Raw genomic sequence first — 18,849 nt, forward strand, 5'->3', positions numbered from 1 at the left:
GTACAAAATACCACCTGATATTGATTGACCACACCTGTGAGTTAGTGACCACAGCAAAAATATATCTCTGTCAGAAACAGTACCTTTTAAATCAGGTTTTTCTGAAAATGGTACTTTCGCCCCTGCTCTCCCCTACTCTTCTTTTAGCTCTGGTTCGGTTTCCACCAACTCCTGAAAAAAAATTTTGTCACTTAAGCTGCTAAATGCTCCTCAGTGTTCTCTAGCTAGTCCCTAACTGCGTTTGCTGCTGAGCATGTATTGTATACATTGAGTTGATCAAGAGCTTTTTCACTGAAAACAGCTGGTTGATGAGAGGAGTGAGACTGAACCAAAACACTAAAGTTGCAGGCTTTAACACCAAAACAATGAGAAAATGTATTAAAGGAAGCCTGGGGAAGCAAGTTTGAATGGACCTTATGAAGCTGATAACATTCATCTTGAGTGAGTTTTGTTGTCTATAATTAGTGCAGTGCCCGTATACAGGGGCTGACGTGACACCCCCCTGCACTTTTTGCATCTCAAAATATGCATCTCACATTGGTCTCCCCTACAGCAGTTGGCAAGAGGCAGCTGAAGGGCCAAATAAATAAATAAATAAATGCTTTCATAGGAGCTGGTGCATTAAATAGATCTCACTCATGACAGCAACAGTTACTGACATAATCACTTCCTCTTAAGTGATTGTGCCTACAAAATAAAAGCTCAAGAATGAATTGAGAGCTTTTACTTTAATAATTTAGCTGACGCTTTTATCCAAAGTGACTAACAATTGCTATACATGTCAGAGGTCACACACCTCTGGAGCAATGAGGGGTTAAGTGTCTTGCTCAGGGACACAATGGTGGATGGGTCACAGTGGGGGACTGAACCCGGGTCTTTCACACCAAAGGCATGTGTTTTACCCATTGCGCCATCACCCCCCCGTAATATTCTAAAGAGTCTGTGGCGTGCTTAACAAACCGCTTAAAAAGCCTCAGGAAACGTGATTCCCCTGAATGAGAAGTGCAGGAATTTCCTCTGCCTGGAGGTGCTGGGGAAATGAAAATAACTCTCCATAGGTTGATGGATGTGGATCAATTGCCGGGACGCACACGCTTCAGCACATGCTTTATAGTGAGCATGTGAAACAGTCTCTTCATAGTTAGAAGAGGGGAAAAAAATATATCGCGCAGGCCCTGTGCACTACTGACTGAGCTAACTGGACACCCAAACTTATTTGTCGACCCCTGACCTAAAACATTAATAACACTAAAACAACACAACAATGGCGAATATTCTCTGTTATGAATCCATCAATTACACAATAAGATTAATGACAATAAAGTATGAAAAGATACTGATCAGATTTTATCTTCCACATTGTGTGAAATGCAGGGAGCGAATTATACAGTGACAACCGGGGGAGTCAACTTTTTTTCCAGGTCAAAAAGAAAACCCAGTACAGCGCAGGCACAGGCTTCAGTAAAATAAAATTTTACAAAGCTTACAATATCCTTACATATTTAACTAATGTGTGCAGTCCCTAGATGATGATGATGAATCAAATTCACGACTACACCACTATTCTAAAGCAAACCTGCCAGAAAGTCAGACACACAACAGCAGACCATCATGACCTCTCAAAACAGACCCACACAATGTTGAACCAATCATAAAATACAATCTGCATTATTATATCTGATTCCTAATTCTTAGTTTCAACTTTTTTAGCAAATATCTCCTTTCCTCTTGCTCACGTTGACTGTGAATGAAATGTAATCTGCGTTCAATAAAGCAGTAGTCATACACTGTTGGGGAACTGGGAATTTTTGGGTCTCCGTAAATAATATTAAACAGAGTACAGAGTATAGTCCTGCTCTATATAAAATGTGCAATGAGATGCCTTTTGTTATGAATTGGTGCTATATAAATAAAACTGAATAAATTTGGAATAACAAACATTTACCTAGTCAGGTAAAACTCCTGAATTCCAGAGCGAATACAAATATCATGCTTATTGCAGAAAGACTCACAAAATACTTCCTGTGCGCTGTCCTTCCGCTATATTGATGTCAAAATGTGTATCTACAATAACTAATCCTCAATTTGACAGCTCATGCCTGAGCCCCAGTGTTGGCTAACAATTACATAAAATATGAAATGATATAGTAGTAATAAAATGACAGGGTGGGCTATCAACTAGCTAACGTCACATAGCTCATTTGAAGTGAAATAAATGCTAATTACGAAATTCTGAAGGTAGTCTATTAAAGTTCTGACATTAACTTAAAGCGTCTCCACAAGATGTTCAACTAACATCAAGTTTAGGAAATGGTATGGTCCATTTCAGGGGTGTCAGAAATCCTATTTCAAGATTCTTGAATATATATATATATATTGTAATATTTACAATTACCGGTAAGAAAGACCTCCCCGAACTGTTGTTTTTGCCTCTTTTGGGGGGGGGGGGGGGGCAGGCCTTAATTAGGGGGGCCAATCCATGGGGAATCGCCTGCATCCTCATGTATGCATTATTTCCTCTGTAGGTGTGCATATTAACATCAAAACCACTATAAAGAGGCAATTATAGAATGTAAATACATTAAATGGCTATTACTGAAAAAAAAAGCTGACCATAGAAAAATGGGGTTTGATTTATGAAAGTCTGAAGGATTCTAACTTTACTTCCACGGCTGAACATGAACAGAATCAATCACTCGTAATGAATTCAACCACATTAATATATGTAACCGTCATCCCTTTTCTTCATGGCACAGTCTGTCAAGGCCTGTCTTCATTTCCATCACCAGACTACATAGAAAACTTTGTTCAGTACATTTAAGGAAATATATGAGCAAACCAAGAGAGGCCAGGTCAGAGCAGTCCCATTCATTGTCATAACACTGGTTGGACCCTTGGGCCCAGTATGTTTCTCAGCGTACCAAGGAGCTGACTAAGAATAGAAAGCCTACCTCACAGGCTCTGTGTTTTCCCTGGCAGAGCCTGAGCTCTGTTGCTCAGTCTCACAGAGATCAGGGCCATTTGCTGAAACATCACCACCCCAGAGTCCTCCTATCTTCTCCCCAAGCAACAAACTGTGTTCCAGGGATTCAGATGTTTTGTCAGTTTCCTTGTTGGTCTTTGTGATCACCTAATAAAAGAAAGAAGAGACATATTTTAGCAGCCTAATGTACAGGAGGCAAAGATGGAGTCAAAGTCCAGTCCATCTTAGGCTTGTTCTGATATAGTAGTAAAACAGTAGTCAAATAGTAAAACACACACAAAAAAACATTGGACTCAAATGGCTCAAACAGGAGTTCAGATAATTGTCCCCGTTTCTGTGAATTCTCATATCATCTTGCAAGTACTCATAAATGGCAGAATTCACTGTTGGTGTCACTCGGAATTTCCAGTTTTTCCAATAAATTATTCATAAAAACAGTGAACATTTGCACAAGTACATCACACTGGCTGGTCACAAGCTTTCAAAGAGCATCAGTGGAACAGAATGGTGTGACTGTGGATGATGAATATCAGCAGGTCATCTGGTCGTTAGGTGAGATATTGTAAGTGTGAAATGTCACATTGCTTGATGTTCCTGTTTAGGCAGTTGGGCCATTAGACACAACACAAGGTGACATATTTCTATAAGGTACTAACTCCATGTTAAGATAATCTCTGGTATAAATAAACTGGACAAAACATAAACAATGGCTGATTTTGATAGTGCTGATTTGTGAAATCAGAAAATAGCCGACCTCCCATATACTACTGACCATATACTAAACAACCTCCCTGCCATCAGACTTTCCTCTTTCCTATAAACATCACCTGGAACCAGAGCTTCAGTGTGAGCTGGTCATGCAGAATGGAAGCCTTTATTTAACAGAAATGTCAGACAAAAGACCAGTTTATTCTTTCTGGTGTTTTTCGTTGGTGCATTTAAATGGAATACTGGGAAAGTTTAATAGCAACAGGGCAATTTAGCATTAAATTGAAAATGATTTAATTGCGCAGTGTTTACCTAAGTGATGTGGTGACAAATGTTACCAAATGCACACGTTTTAACATGGTTTGTTGATGCAAGTAAAATTTAACCGTTATTCTTGTTATGTTTGACTTAAAAGCATTGGAAATTCTGAAAATTCTGAACTCACTCAGTGCAGTTACCTGTATACTCCACTAGTTAGCAGTCTATTTTCTGCTGCATGTTCAACTACCCGTGCAAAATTTACTAGGTAACCTTAAATATACTAGTTTACCAGCTTTTGTAAATCACAACAGTAGCAGGGTGAGCGCAAAGCGAGGACATGCCAAGAGTTTGGAGAAACGCCACCATGTTTCAGAGATGGAACGAGACAAAAGACAAGAGAAAACTACTCGTAAATCCTGGTTAGCGTCCTCGGTGAGCAGAATTAGGTGTGCGAGTAGTCTTACACAAAATGTATCCAAACATGAACTTTGGTTCAGACTTTCAGGTGTGAAAGTCTAATGCAGTACCTGAAGTAATTGCTTTACTACAGGTACTGCGAGTGTTCAATTGTTCATCTTGTTTGAGCGTACGTTTGTTTTCACAGACTGTGTTTGCCTTTGCACGCAAGTCCAGATTTACATGGTGTGGATAATGATGCCATTGTGTGTAAGTAGCCTAACTTAAATGTGTTATTTTTGAATTTTTACTTTTACTGTGGCTATGCTGTTTATTTATAACACTTGCTTGTAAGACCCATTATGAAACAGTACACAGGAATGTACAGTCAACAGATCTTAGGGTGACAGCCATTAAGAGTTACGCTAGGTGTCCATCGAGAAGGAAGCGGGTCGGATTTCTGGGTTGGATTCATTGTTAGCCAATGTGACATTATTTTTTCAGTGAGATGTATTGTCAACATGCAGTGCATGGCGAAGTACTGATTCTGTTTGTGTTTACAGCTGCTGGAAGCGAGGCAGGGTGAAGTGGAGTTTTGGAAAGACGTCACTATAGATCTGATGTCAGATGAGGAAGACGGCAGCTTTGAGGGGGTGTCAGGGTGGATTGTGCGACACCCCCAAGCTTCTGCAGCCGGGTGCTCACCAACCTCTGTGCCATGCTGCAGACAAGGCTGGAGGCTACTCCAAAGTATACAGCGATGCATCACAGACACCTATACAAAGGACCGTATTCAGACAGAAAGCCGCCACTGTATGACTCCAAGGTGGATAGAATTCATTTTATCCCGCGGCCCAGCTGTACCTGATGTTACTAATACTGTTTTTTTTGCATTTGCACTTAAAAAAACCTAAAACTCTTAATTGTAATCAACATGTAAACGTAAATAAAATTCCTCATGTTTCTCCTAAATTCATGTCTTTGATCAGTGTAGGCTAATAATCAGCATCTTCAGTAAGTGCAGTATTTTTTTATACAGGTTTACAAACTATTAGTGCTGGACAACGATTAAAATCGCAAAATTGAATAATGAATTCTAAACTAGTGTATTGCCCACTTTTAATTTAAATGTACTGCTATATACACAAAAGTGCAATAACGTGGTTTTCAAACACGTTAAACAAATAAGGTGCTTTTTACCAGCAGTATTCCCTTTACACAGTAGCAATAAAATATTTATTGTAAATCTCAACTTGAACATTAATGTAATCTAATCAAATATAAAACCAAAGCTATTTGCCACTGCCAGGGCATTACCTTTTATAGCTTGTTAGAACATGTTACCATCAGAGTCATGACACGATCATATCACCATAACAGGCACCTTCTGAGCAACAGGTTAACGTATATAAATCTGTTTTTTTGTTTTTTTCTGATCAGGGAGCAGCAGAAACAGTCTGTATTCAGTAGCAAGTGTCCCTGTTAGAGTGAGTTGAAGTGGTCACCTCACGCAGACACCTGCCCACTGCCAAAGTTGAATTGTCTTGAAAATCTTAAACACAGGTCAAGCACCGTTGGTCAAGTAAAGGTTTGCAGCAGTGAGGTAATACTTTACTCTATGTTCTTACTCTTGGTGTGGTATCACTTTGCACTTTACTGAGCATACTACTTGAATCTGAAGTCTCTGGTGCATGCTAGAGGTATCATGCCATTAGGCACAGAAATAAGACACCACCCACTTCTGTTGACTTGTCTGTTGGGTCATGGAACTGCCAGTCTGCAGTTAACAAAGCTGACTTCATCACTGCTTATGCTAACACATGATCTCTCGGGCTACTGGCGCTCACTGAGACCTGGATCAAACCAGAAAACTCTGCTACCCCCGCTGCGCTGTCCACCAATTACTCTTTCACCCACACTGCCACTACCTATAACTGCCTTAATTAGTGAGATCCATGGCTGTTCACAGGGACTAAGGCCTCGTCCACACTACAGCGTTTTCGTTTTAAAATGGAGACATTTTGCTACGTTTGCACCTCCTGTACAGACTAAAATGGCGAAAACGAAGATCTGAAACGGAGAGGTTTGAAAACGCTGCCGTCTCTTGCCGACTGCCGTTTTTCATTTTGAAACTCTGAAGAGAGTTTTAGTGAAGACGGTCAAAAATGGAAACTTTAGAAACGATTATGCAGATGCTCACGTTTGGCTCTTTGATTTGGGCCCCATAAGTCATGCAAGACAGAGTTTTTGAGTTGGAATTTTTATTAAAATATTTTGTTCTGTGCAAGTAACACCGTAACGCCGTATTTACTTAACGACGACTCCCAGTCTGTTTTCTGCCGCCACAGCAGCTTTTAACTCCAGTGTTACATTCAGTAAGTCCCAGCTTGTTATTGGTCCATGCAATCTGGTGTGGTTCTTCGTCTCTAGTACTTTATTCTTTCACCAAATCTTCTGTAACTACGCAATAGACCATCTGCTTCATGTTTACACCGGCATGCGCATGCCCAGTGTACGTGAACGGCCACTAGATGTGTGTTTTCAGTCGTTTTAGTATAGATGGAGATCAACTCTGATACGCAGCTAAAACGCTGGACGGAGATCGTATTCGTTTAAATTCTCCGTTTGTAAACTAAAACGGAGTAGTGTAGATGGGGCCTGAAATCCCACTTTTCATGTAGTGAAAAAAATGGCCAATAAAAACTCACCTAGAAATAGCCAAAACCTACACTTTAAATTGTTTAAAAGCACAAGCTCATTTGAAACTGAAATGGTCGGATTGTGCTGCTTAATAAACTCGCATTTACCGTGTTATTTTCTCGTATCGGATCCACTCCATTCCTGAGGTCTTCACCCTGCAGGTTGAGTGCTTTCTCGTCTGGCGAAGTCACTGAAGCTGGCGCCGGCTGGAGAGCAGAGACACTCAAAACAGAAGGCCAACTCTGCATTTCAGTGTCAGGTAGCTCTGTAAACATGGACTCCTCTTTGTCAGGGTAGAACAGATCCATGGGTTCAATAGGGTCACCAATTACATCATCTGTGGGAAGATTTTGATCAAAGTCTATATAAAACATGTCTTTGTCTCTGGACACACTACCTGATTCACAACATGAAATAAAACTTGGTTTCAAGTTGACTGGATCCATTGTGTTCTCCTGTGTGGTAGCTGTCCCATTGTCAGAAAAGGTGTCAGCCACTTTGTCCTTGTGTCCATCGGGTTGATCAGTTGGATCGATTTCCTGTTCAGTATTCACAGGTTGAGATTGTGCACCTGTAGAAGATGTCTGAGCTACCAAGTCCTTCTGAGTGTTACCTGTCTGAAAGTCATAGCGAGGAGCCTCGTATTCCTGTGAGGTTTCAACTATTTCCGTGTTATTTATTATGTCTGGCCCACATATGTGTGTAAGTGAGGATCCGATGATGTCATGTTCATCTGTTTCATCCAAATGCCCACTTTCTATATCCCTGTCATTAGAGTCACAACTCAGTTCATCTGGATTTTGAGGTCTGTAAGTTCCCATCCTTCCAGTTGCCTCTACCTGATGTACCTCATCACACTCAGCACGATCCGGTCTTTCTGGGTCACATAGTTCCTCTTTGTCTTGCTCTTCTGGCTCACTGGAAATAGAGATCAGAGGGATATTTATATCCATGCTTGAGCCCAGGCTTGTTTTTGAAGCTCTGTCTTGGTTGGCTGGATTTGTGTTTGCATCACAAGCATCACAAGTCTCTAAACTAAAGCTTTCTTGAGGATCTAGGTAGTCTCTTAGACCTCCTTCACTTGCTTCATCTTGTATTTCTTCATTCCCTTCATCCCTTTCCTTTAAAATCCCTGACTCCCCACTTGTCTGCCCTGAACGAGAATCTGTTTGCTGACATTTACATTCCACTTCAACCTCCTCAGAGTTATTGCTCTCATTCTGACTTCCAGTATGACTGTTTGTCTGCCCTTCATGGTCCAGTAAATCCCCAACGAAGTCCACAGCTTTCTTTAAACATTTCTGTTGTCCGTAAGTATTCTCTACAGCACTGGTTTGCTTCATGAGATCTTCAGAATGGTCAGGGGGTGGTCGTTGGGACTGGTTAGTTTTATCAATTGCAATGAGATCTTCAACACCAGAGTTGGCCAGTACTTCTGCATCAGTACACAGCTCAAAAGAAGGTTCTTGCTCCATGGGTACTTTGTCTTTTTGAAGTACACTTGTATCCATCTGTTCAGAGTGTACTTCTTTTGTAATACCAGCTTTGCTGTGGTCAGGTACCTGTTCTAGTGCCATGTCCTGGTGGTGGTTCTCTTTCTCTTTCACTACTTCTGTTTCCTTTTTCTCAGAGTGCCCTTGCATTCTTTCCTGAGTGGTCTCCAGTGAGCTCAGTGAGTAAATCCCTTCGTCGATATACGACTCAGTAATCAACTGCTCATCAGGCGCTCTTTCCTCCATGGATGGGACAAATCCCTCATCAAGAGTGACCTCCACAGGGGTGGCACGGTAGACATCCCAGGCTGTTCCACTGTCACACAAAGAACTGTCACTTCGGCTCTCACAAAACTTCTCTGGCATCACGCCAAACTCGCTCTCCAGCCACGAGTCTGGTGAGCTGATTGCAGAGTCGCCAATTACTGACTCAGTGTTAACAGACTCTGGCACTGATGAACCAGAGGGCGAGTGAATGTTAGAAAGTTGTGGGGAATTAGTTAAGACCTCATTGGAAGGATTCTTGGGCTCTTCAACCACACTGCTGGAGATGTCTTCCAAATGGGGGGAATCTGCTAAGAAGTCTTCACTGGACCATAAGCGAGCTGCAGCAGGCCTGAAAGGGGGTGACATGGCACTCCTGTCCTCTGACACAGAAGAAATTAAGATTTTCGGTGGAGGTTTGGCGCTGTCTCTCTGGAACATGTAGGACCTCTCCCTCACGCGACTTCGGTGAGCACCATTCCTTATGTGGTCGGAGTCACTGTCATGGAAGTTGAGGCGGCACATAGAAACGCTTCGTTCAATCAGCTGACAGGGCTCCTCCGGCTGAGAGAGAAACAAAGAAGTTGCCAGAAATCTATCAAGCGCTCTCATTCAGAAATGTCTCTATTATGTCAAAATCTGAGGTCAGACACATGTCATCCATGCACTGTAAGAAGGGATTCTTACCTCCTCTATGCCAGGGAAGTGCTCTAGGAACTGTGACACATACGTTATGATGGATTGCTCATCTGGTCTGTTGATGGTCACATCTGGGAAGATAAAGAACAATTACCACAAGAGTATTTTACAAAAGACTCCCATGTATATTAGGCTTCCTCCTAACAGTTATGACATGAACTTAAGTATCAATGTAGGACTCATGGCTGAATAAATCAAATTTAAAAAATGAAATACACAGATAAAGATAATAAATACAAATCTTGTTTTGCTTTGTAGTACTGTTGGATGAGAAAATGGGTTTTGCTTATTTTTTTCCCTGACATTGTATGGCAATAGGGAAATCTGGAAACTACATTTACTTAAAGTTTTTTTACATACAACCTGAGAACAAACAGGAATTGAATGACTAGTGTTGTAGTCAAGACCGCCCAAATCAAGACCGAGACTGTTAGGGGCTGAGACAAAGTCGAGACCAAGATCGAGGGAGGGCGAGACCGAGTTAACACCAAGACCAGTTCCCCACACTACATGCCACACACTAAAATGTGGAACGAGATCAGAGGTACTTCTCAAATAGATCTGAAAGATCCACATTCCCATTAAATCATCCACATGAGCTGAAATCAACGTAAGCATCTTTATTCAACACTCCTTTACCATGCTTACCGTTGCGGGGAGGGGTGACAATCGTTAATGGTAACAACACATTTTAATCAGGGTTATTGGTTGCATTTGAAGCAATAAGTTTTACTTCCAATCAAAGTTAGGATGTTTACAAATAAATCAGACAATGCAAAAGCAGTTTATTGATATTCCCAAAGTTATGGTCTTGAAATAAAATCCTGAGTCCTCAATGTCCGAAACCGAGACAAGACCAAGTACAAATGCGGTCGAGTCCGCTTGTGTCTTTAGTCTTTGTCAAGTCCTTGTGTCTAATGTTGAGTGTTCCTGCCCGTTTCTTTGTTTCATGGATCCCTTCCTCGCATTTGGATTGTTTTCTCTGCCCTATTCTGGATTTTACTCTGCCTGTTCGGAGATGCCTTTGTTTGGACCTTTTGCCTGCCGTGCTCATGTGTAAGCCCGTTTAAGTTGCTGAATAAACCTTTTGCTTGAACTGCATTGTCCTTGCTGTGGTCTGCGTTCACCTCAGTCTGCACTCAGCCTAACACATGACAGTACTACATAACATTTCACAACTTATTAAGGTTGATATATGGGATATCAACCTTAATAAATTGTGAAATCAGAACAAAGAAGTAAAGGGGGCAATCTAGAGAACTGCTGGCTCTTGTGTACCAGATGCCAAACATCGCACAAGCAACTTCAGCTTAATCTATAACGATGTTAATTTATTGTATTGATGAAGCATGTGAGATGTATACCCAGTAAGGTGTTGCAGCATTGGTCACATGCGGTAAGTGAATACCACCAAGCTAATTGACAGATTTTTAAAGTTTAATCTAAAGAAAAAATCATAATATAGCCATAAAATAGTTATTAGGGGACCTGTGCTTGTTTTGCTATGACTACAAACACTAAAACCATAGCATCCTTTAGCAGTTAGTTATAAACTACCTGGACCGCAAGTTGCATCTCAAACAAACACTGTGCAGGAATATGCAGGAGGCTACTATGACACTCATGTATGTAGCCTAGCATTAGCTAGTGATAGGCAATACCAAATTTCCCTATATTTGATGCACTGGGTATTTATCAGACTTGATCACTATCTCATCCTGGTTTCACATAGAGGCACAAGATCCTTTGAACGGAAATAACTATGAGGCTGTTTCCATAAAGACTACCACTCTTGGGCTGCTTACACTGCAACCTAGTTCTGGTTGCACACACACAGATGGGCTACATAACTGGGCTGCAATGGCCTAGTTAAGATAATTATCAAACTCTTTATATCTAAATCTTACCCAACTGGCTTCCATAAAACCAAGGGGAGGATCAATGCTGTCAGCAGGCTTTTTTTTTTTTCTAAATTGTATCTATCCCATTAAGCCTATGGCGCCCTCTAAAAAAGCTTTCTAAATCCTATTTGGAAATGATTACATTTGCTCTAGTGTTAATTCCTTTTTTTTTTTAAATCAAAAGAAAATTGAAATAAATGAATACATTTGTACACAGGTTGCTTTGGATGAAAGCATATGAAACATTTTTACTTCATAATTTCATTGATAATTTGTTGTGATTATTATAATTACCTCCAGATCATCGCAAATCTGTCCATTTCTTGGGGTAAATGTAGCTACTTATTTTTTGCCAATAGTCTCTCCTTGATGCGGCTGAGGAATGAAGGTTTTCATTTCTTTCACCTTTTTTCTTTCAACAGTTGTCCACTACGAAGTTTCACTCCTGCTTTGTTCCGCATTTGAATTTGTCTCCACCATAACCGCCAATCTCGCCAAAATCCTCCCCCTCCTCAGACAAGTCTCTCCCCCACAGACCCTCGGCCAGCGGGTTATCATCATAATCTTCTAATTCATTGTTGTTTTCGTCCTCAAAGTAACAGCTGTAGCTAACTGGCGTAAATGTCGCCCCCCTCGCTCAGCTCATCAGCCATTATCACTGTCTGAAGCGCAGCTTTGGAAACTTTTTTTGCAGTCCACACAGAGGCTAAGAAGCTAAAACATTTTTAAAATACAAATCCCATAATGCATCACCCCCCCCCCCCCCCCCCCCGCATTTCATCTTGGGTCTTGATAATGATGACATCTACTAAAACACGTTGCATCCAGTCATAATGGGAGAAGCACACAGACATATCCAGACTTAATGGGTTATTTCATCAGTTAGACAAAATGAAACTGCTGGGAGTTTTCTTGTAAATGAGGGTAGCAACTTTTTGGTTTTCACAAAACCAACAGGGTGATGGTCAATAAACAATCTGTGCACGTCATTTTGCAGTGATTTCTCTTTTTGCTGGGGCAGAAAGATTTTACCAGCAGAAACACTGGTCTTGTTACCCTCAGGCTCCAGTAGGCGTGGGATACCCAGGCTGTAGTGGGCTATCCTGAAGGCATCCTCCAGATTCTCCCTGGCGTTCCTCAGCAGTGCCCTCCTCATGTCTACCAGGCTGGGGTCAATGGATTTAATGACAGCCAGGAAGGCCAGACCACTTGTCCAGCTCTTTCCAAAGTCCTGCACTGCCACACCATACCTATGACAGGACATATTCAGCGGTCAGGGTCAGTCCAGAAACACCAACACAAGAACTCTAAGAGGCAGACTGAAAGTACACACCAATATGGCTTGTTCCTTCTTACTGTTTTGCTGAGGCAGTGCATGCCATCTATTGTTCTCTACTGCATATTCTCCATAAAAAAAAAACAGAATACTAAAAAATTGGACATGTTTTCAGTCTTTTTGGAATACGACATTATTGAAAATTGCAGACTACACTCACTTGCGTGTTCGCTTCTGTACCCACTGCAGCAGTTTCTTTATGGCCTTGCTGTGTTCTCGCATGGCCGTGGACGCTGACTGTCTCTCGTCTGACGGCATGCTGCAGTAGGACGTGTCAGAGTCTGAGCTTGTGGGGATGGACGACAGACTGGAGGAGGAGGGGAACTGGCTCCTGATGTTCCCGGTCAGCTCCTTAATCTGGAAGGAGACAGAGAGTTGGATTATTTTAGTCAACCGGTCAGTTCAGCTGTTGAGTATCAAATCCATCTCTCCAGCAGACATTATTTAGCTGAGTATTTTATGATGAACATACATGTTTGCTGAATATTATTAATTAAAAGTTATCAGCAAACCAAAAAACAGCTTAGTGGGTTACTTTCATCAGAGTATAAAGTAGAATCTGTTCTCGCAAGAAAATCTGTAAAAGGTAAAAGGCCCGGTCAGTATTGGGATTTATTACAAAATGTCAACCATGACTCATGATGTAAACATTTCCACAGATGACCAGAGAGTCCAAGAGTTACACCAGAATCATTGCCCTTAAAACACTCAGAGGATCTGTCCAGTGCTAAATCTGCTGTTAGACCTTAGAGATGGAATTAAATGGAAACTCTAAAAATGTTAGTCAGCCCTACTCAGCCTGTGAAAACAGTTGTGTAATGTTTTCTGTGGCTCTAGAGAGCTTTTCTAAAGTCTGAGAAAATAATGCTTGATGTTTTCAGACTTGAAGGCTACATATTTAACAACTGAAAAGCCTGCATAATAAAACTGGGGTTGTGTTTCACAAGCCCATTGGCCAAAATGATGTAATTTCTCGTGCGTGTTATCATGCAAGATCTTTATATCTTCACACATCAAGTGATTAGGTCTTAACAGATTTAAATCACATTTGCGGATTCACTGGGAGCTAACACTTTCCTTGTGATTTAAGGGGAAACAACACCTCTCTTTTCTTTTCTTGTATTTTTATACCTTTGTTCTCTGTACAAACTATTATTTGACAACAGAGAATAAATTTTTAAAGAACATGCAAAAACATGAAAGACAGGAAAAAGTGAAGGGTTCATCTAGGATGGACTCAATATTGTCATAACACAGTAAAACATATTAACATGATTCCAATGTGTTAAGATGGAATAACTTGGCTTGTTAAGACAAACATTTTGCTAAATAATACACATAACAAACCTTTTTCCCCCCATTCAGTTTGCAGCAGATGTAGGGTTTGAAATACACAAGGATCAGGGAGGGTCAAATTAAATTGGTAGCATTATGGAAAATAGAACTGGAATGAACCATATGAGGGACTAAAAGTCAGGATGTTTAGATCTCTGCTGCCCAGCTTTTGTCTCTTGTCTGCCAATTTTATGAAAGCAACAAGAAGTTTCCACTTGTTCTCTCAGATAGCTTTACTTTCCCTCGTTAATAACTTTTTATTGTATGAAATTGTACTGTACATTGGCGAAGAAAATGGTAGGTGAAAGTAAACAGAACAGTAGAGAGAAAATAGAGAGGAGCCACTGCAGCTGTTGTGACTGATTAGCAATCCAGTGCAATCTAGAGTGTTAACGGTTAGCTCGCCAGCTGGAGTAGGGAGTTGTCACTACTTCACCAAGCTTTCTACATGGACAAGTGAATGTCAGTTTGTGGTCTGACTGCTGTTTTAGAAAGGGTCAGTTTACTGTCGGATCCTGGCTTGGATGCGGGTGTCAGGGAAAAACATTTAAAAAAGACAGGAAAATCAAAGAACAATGAAAGCTAGTAAGTGGACATGAACTGTTTTGTCAAACTACTGTTTCCAAGGTCAAGAATGAACTTTCTTGGTTAAAGTATGATATCATTAGCAACTCCACAATTAAGTAGGACGATTTCATTTTGTCAGGACACTGGTGAAGTTACCCATCAGTTCTTCTGAGCAGCAGTAAAAGACGTCACAGAAGCTCACTGTATCATCTTCTCATTATTACCATTCATCGCAGCTAAGACCTGGCAGTGAATGAGACTACAGTCTGTGTGAACTGCAGAGATAATTCTTTCCTCATGGTGTCTGTCCAAGGCATTGAACCGCAGTGTGGATTACATAAGCTACCCAGCCAACTGCACTTTGATGGGCTTTTGTGAATGGAAAGTAGATACTTTATTCTTATGCTTATCGTTTTGAATGAGAAGCAAAGGAAATGAGGGGAGATGCAAATTTGAAGTACAGATGTGAGTGGATGAAGACGTATTAAATGAGAGGTATTAAATGAGATGATGGTTAAACAAAATTGGCAGAGAAAATGAGATTACCTGAAAGAAAAGGATGATGTTCCAGATGAGGCCCAGGATAATCGAGGAGTTTCCGTCAGCAACATCAGCTGCATCGATACTGACCAGCTTTACCTGAGCACACACGTATGTTATACACATAGGCTATGTGTTAACAGTACAGCAAATCAACAAGCAGTAGGTACAGTAGACAGGTCTTCATGCTAGCTGTTATAGTACTCACATTTCTCTCCTCTAGGAAAGACAGGACCTTGGCAATGTTGTTGAGTCTGAAAATACGATGGGAGGACTTTTTGAACCCATGAAGCTGGAAGATTATTCAGAATGAAAAATGTGTTACTGATCAGTATAAAAACTGCGGTCACAACTACTCTTACTACTAGTGCTGCTACAGGGGCTGCCAATATGATTATGATACACAACAATGTACAGTTACATGTGTGAAATGGTCTGGCACTAAAAACCAAGTGTAAGAGTCTGACCAGTTTGCAGCCAGAAAGCTCCTCCAGCAGGGCCATGAGGATGTGTCCATCCTGTATGTCCTGGAAAAGGTCATGGACCTCAATAGGTGGGTCACACTGCAAATGGGGGGAAAGAAATAGGGAACAGAGAGGGGGAGGTAACAATTAGTTAATTCATCAAAATGTGGATCAACAAAAAATCTTTTTTTCTATGATGAGGGAATAATTGTTTTTATCATTTTATTTAAAAAAATAACATCAAATATTAGTTGTTTCTAGCTTCTTGTGTGTCTGTCAGTAAGCTAAATGTCTTTGGGTTTAGTGATTATTATAATCGATAGTGAAATTAATTGTTTATTGCTGCCCTTGTGACACTATAGGATATCTCACAAACCTCTCTCCATAATGCATACATTGCTAGCCGTTGCTGTCTCATTAAAGCGACAGGAAAATTCATTTCAAGATATACAGTCAATGCAGAAGGTTTTGTATCATACACTCACTGGCCACTTTATTAGGTACACCTTGCCAGTACCAGGTTGGACCCCATTTTGCCTTCAGAACTGCCTTCATTCTTTGCGGCATACTTTCAACAAGCTTTTGGAAACATTCCTCAGAGACTTTGGTCCATATTGACATGACAGCGTCACGCATTTGCTGCAGATTTGTCGGCCGCAAATCCATTTTACTAGAACACACCATGCCTGACGTGAATGCGTGACTGCGTTGCAGGTCAGCAGCGCCGTATCACAGACACAAAAAGAGTTAAGCTTATTAGTTGAAGTCTTTCCTGTCCATGCTTGACAACTGACTCTGTATTTGCATTGAATTTAAGTCGGGAGTCGAACACTGTTCCTAGATACTGGCTGATGCTGGCTTTTGTTGATTACTATTCTACCTGTAGTAAATAATCAATTCCTTAGTTTTTGATATGTTAACCTTGAGGAACTTATCATCACACCATTTGACGAAAGCAGGTCACAGCCATGATCTGACTCCGAGCCCTGGAGAAGAGGCAACACAGCCGTGTCATCAGAGAATTTCACAAATTAGTTGCCATCTTTTGAGGTGCTGCAGCCATGACATGGAGTCTGTATTTGAGACCTTGTTGTTGGACATTGTTGTTGTTGTTTCTCCAAAACCTGATGAATTCTATCCAATCTATCTATGAGCAACATCAAAAGCTGATCAAATCATTTGAAATAAGAAACAAATCACTGAATCAAAATATGTACCTTGTTAAAAGCCGAAGACAAATCAGCGAATAAGAGTCTCACATGAGATTTGGGTTTCTCGAGGTGCTGATACACACTGTTGAGAATGAAGAGTTTCTCATCCTCCACACCTTTACCAGCTTAGTAAGCAAACTGCAAGGGATCTAATTTGCCATCAATGAGGAAGCCAATCTCTCCCACATCTTTTAAAATCTTCTCAAAGTTTTTCATAACATTGGATGTAAGGGCAACATGTCTAAAATCATTTAGTCCCTTGGGATTTTTTGATTTTACGATTTGAGATTATAGAGGTCTTAAATAGGGCTGTGACACATTCCTGAGATATCACAATATCATTCTGGAGAGACTCTCTAAGACTGAAGACATTTTCAGAGACCTCACACCTTTCAAAGCGAGAGAAAAAAAAGAGTTCACCAATCAGCATCATCCACCCCATTTACACTTATGGACTGTTTAGTTGCATTTGCACACTGACTTATAGAGGGGATTGCTTTAATCCCTTGCCAGGCTGCTGTTATATTGTCTATATTTTCTCTGTACTTCATTTTAGCCTTCATTTTTTAATTTCACAATTCATTTTCTCAAGAGGATCGCTAGTGTAATAAGCCTGATTAAAGCTCTTTTGTTACCCAAGGCTTGTTATTTAACAACCTTTTGAGTTAGGATGACAGAGTCAACACAGAATGTGATGTATGTCAAGACAGTGTCAGTTAGTTTATTAATGTCTTCACAAGCGTCATAAAAACACTGCCAATCTGTACAGTCAAATGCTTGAAGAGAGGAGACACTGTCCTCTGACCAACTCTTCGCTGTTCTCTTCACATGCTCGAGGTGCGTCAAGGAGGGTTTGTACATAATCAGAAGATACACACTATTATGGTAGAATGCACAGAAGTAGGGTTCACCAGATGTCCCAAAAAATTCAGTCCAGATTTATGAGCAGTTGTCCTGACTCCTGTCCTGTATGTCCTGAAAATGGACATTGTGTCCTCACTGTTGTTATGGCCACAAAGTAACATGCGTCTTTTCCCCTTTTTGTTTTCTACTGTAGATGGAGAGAGCAGATTACAGTCGCGAAGACAGGGGAGTGGAGCTACAGGCAGTCATGGAGGAGAGATCTGACAGGCACTGCACTGGTGAAATTAATTAAATAAAATAAATTGTATACTAGGGATGGGAATCTCTGGGCACCTCACGATTCCATTCGATTCCAATTCAGAGGCCCGCGATGTGATTATAAAACAATTATCGATGCATCTTCTTTTCTATATGATTTCTGGATAATTACTATACATTTTATTTGCACATTAAAATCTAAAAGATGCAAAATGTTCCGTATGTGTATATCACCTTTCTAGTCTTTTCAAAGTCTTTTCAACCAATCAAAGCGCTACATCTGCATGCACCATTCACACACATTCACACACTGAGCCTAAGTGCTCAAACGCAAACTAACATTCTCACACATTCATACACTGGGGGAACAGCCACCAGGGGCAATTCAGGGTTCAGTATCTTGCCCAAGGACACTTCAACATGGAGCCTGGAGGAGCCGAGGATTGAACCCCAAAAGCTGACCTTCCGATTAACCTCCTGAGCCACAGTCGCCCCGTCTCCACCTTAGCTTAAAAGGACTAGCTTGCTTCCCTAATTTACTAACCACAGCTCCTCCTGGTCACCACCTTCTTCTCTTTAATAACCAGTTTTGAGACTCCTTTGAAAACTGAAATATAATTTAACTAGTATCAGGATGTATAGTATGTGAACAGGACAATTCAATTCAGTTTTATTTATATAGCACCAAATCACAACAACAGTTATCTCACAGCGCTTTTCATAAAAGAGCAGGTCTAGACCGTACTCTGTGATGTTATTTACAGAAGCCCAACAGTTCCCACCAAGAGCAGCACTAGGCGACAGAGGCAAGGAAAAACTTCCTTTTAAGAGGCAGAAACCTCGAGCAGAACCATGGCTCAGGGTGGGCG

The 18,849-nt window shown here is 40.9% G+C and overlaps 1 protein-coding gene across 7 annotated transcripts in view; it reads right to left on the bottom strand.

Annotated features, from left to right (window-relative positions):
* LOC123979503 (interaptin-like) overlaps positions 1-18,849 on the bottom strand; it is a 37,683-nt gene that overhangs the window by 14,348 nt on the left and 4,486 nt on the right. For 5 of the 7 annotated variants that reach the window (XM_046063444.1, XM_046063443.1, XM_046063442.1 and 2 more), the window contains exons 2-9: positions 15,651-15,746; positions 15,392-15,475; positions 15,190-15,282; positions 12,902-13,098; positions 12,462-12,655; positions 9,493-9,575; positions 7,156-9,369; positions 2,952-3,130 (exon numbers count right to left, since the gene is read on the bottom strand). In XM_046063444.1, the coding sequence (XP_045919400.1) occupies positions 2,952-3,130; positions 7,156-9,369; positions 9,493-9,575; positions 12,462-12,655; positions 12,902-13,098; positions 15,190-15,282; positions 15,392-15,475; positions 15,651-15,746 (3,140 nt within the window). Of the gene's footprint in view, positions 1-2,687; positions 2,791-2,951; positions 3,131-7,155; positions 9,370-9,492; positions 9,576-12,461; positions 12,656-12,901; positions 13,099-15,189; positions 15,283-15,391; positions 15,476-15,650; positions 15,747-18,849 lie in introns of those variants that run through there. The other 2 variants (XM_046063445.1, XM_046063446.1) reach the window with 2 other exon arrangements.

The sequence above is a fragment of the Micropterus dolomieu genome, linkage group LG11, assembly GCF_021292245.1.
Source record: "Micropterus dolomieu isolate WLL.071019.BEF.003 ecotype Adirondacks linkage group LG11, ASM2129224v1, whole genome shotgun sequence".
In the NCBI taxonomy this organism is placed as follows: Eukaryota; Metazoa; Chordata; class Actinopteri; order Centrarchiformes; family Centrarchidae; genus Micropterus; species Micropterus dolomieu.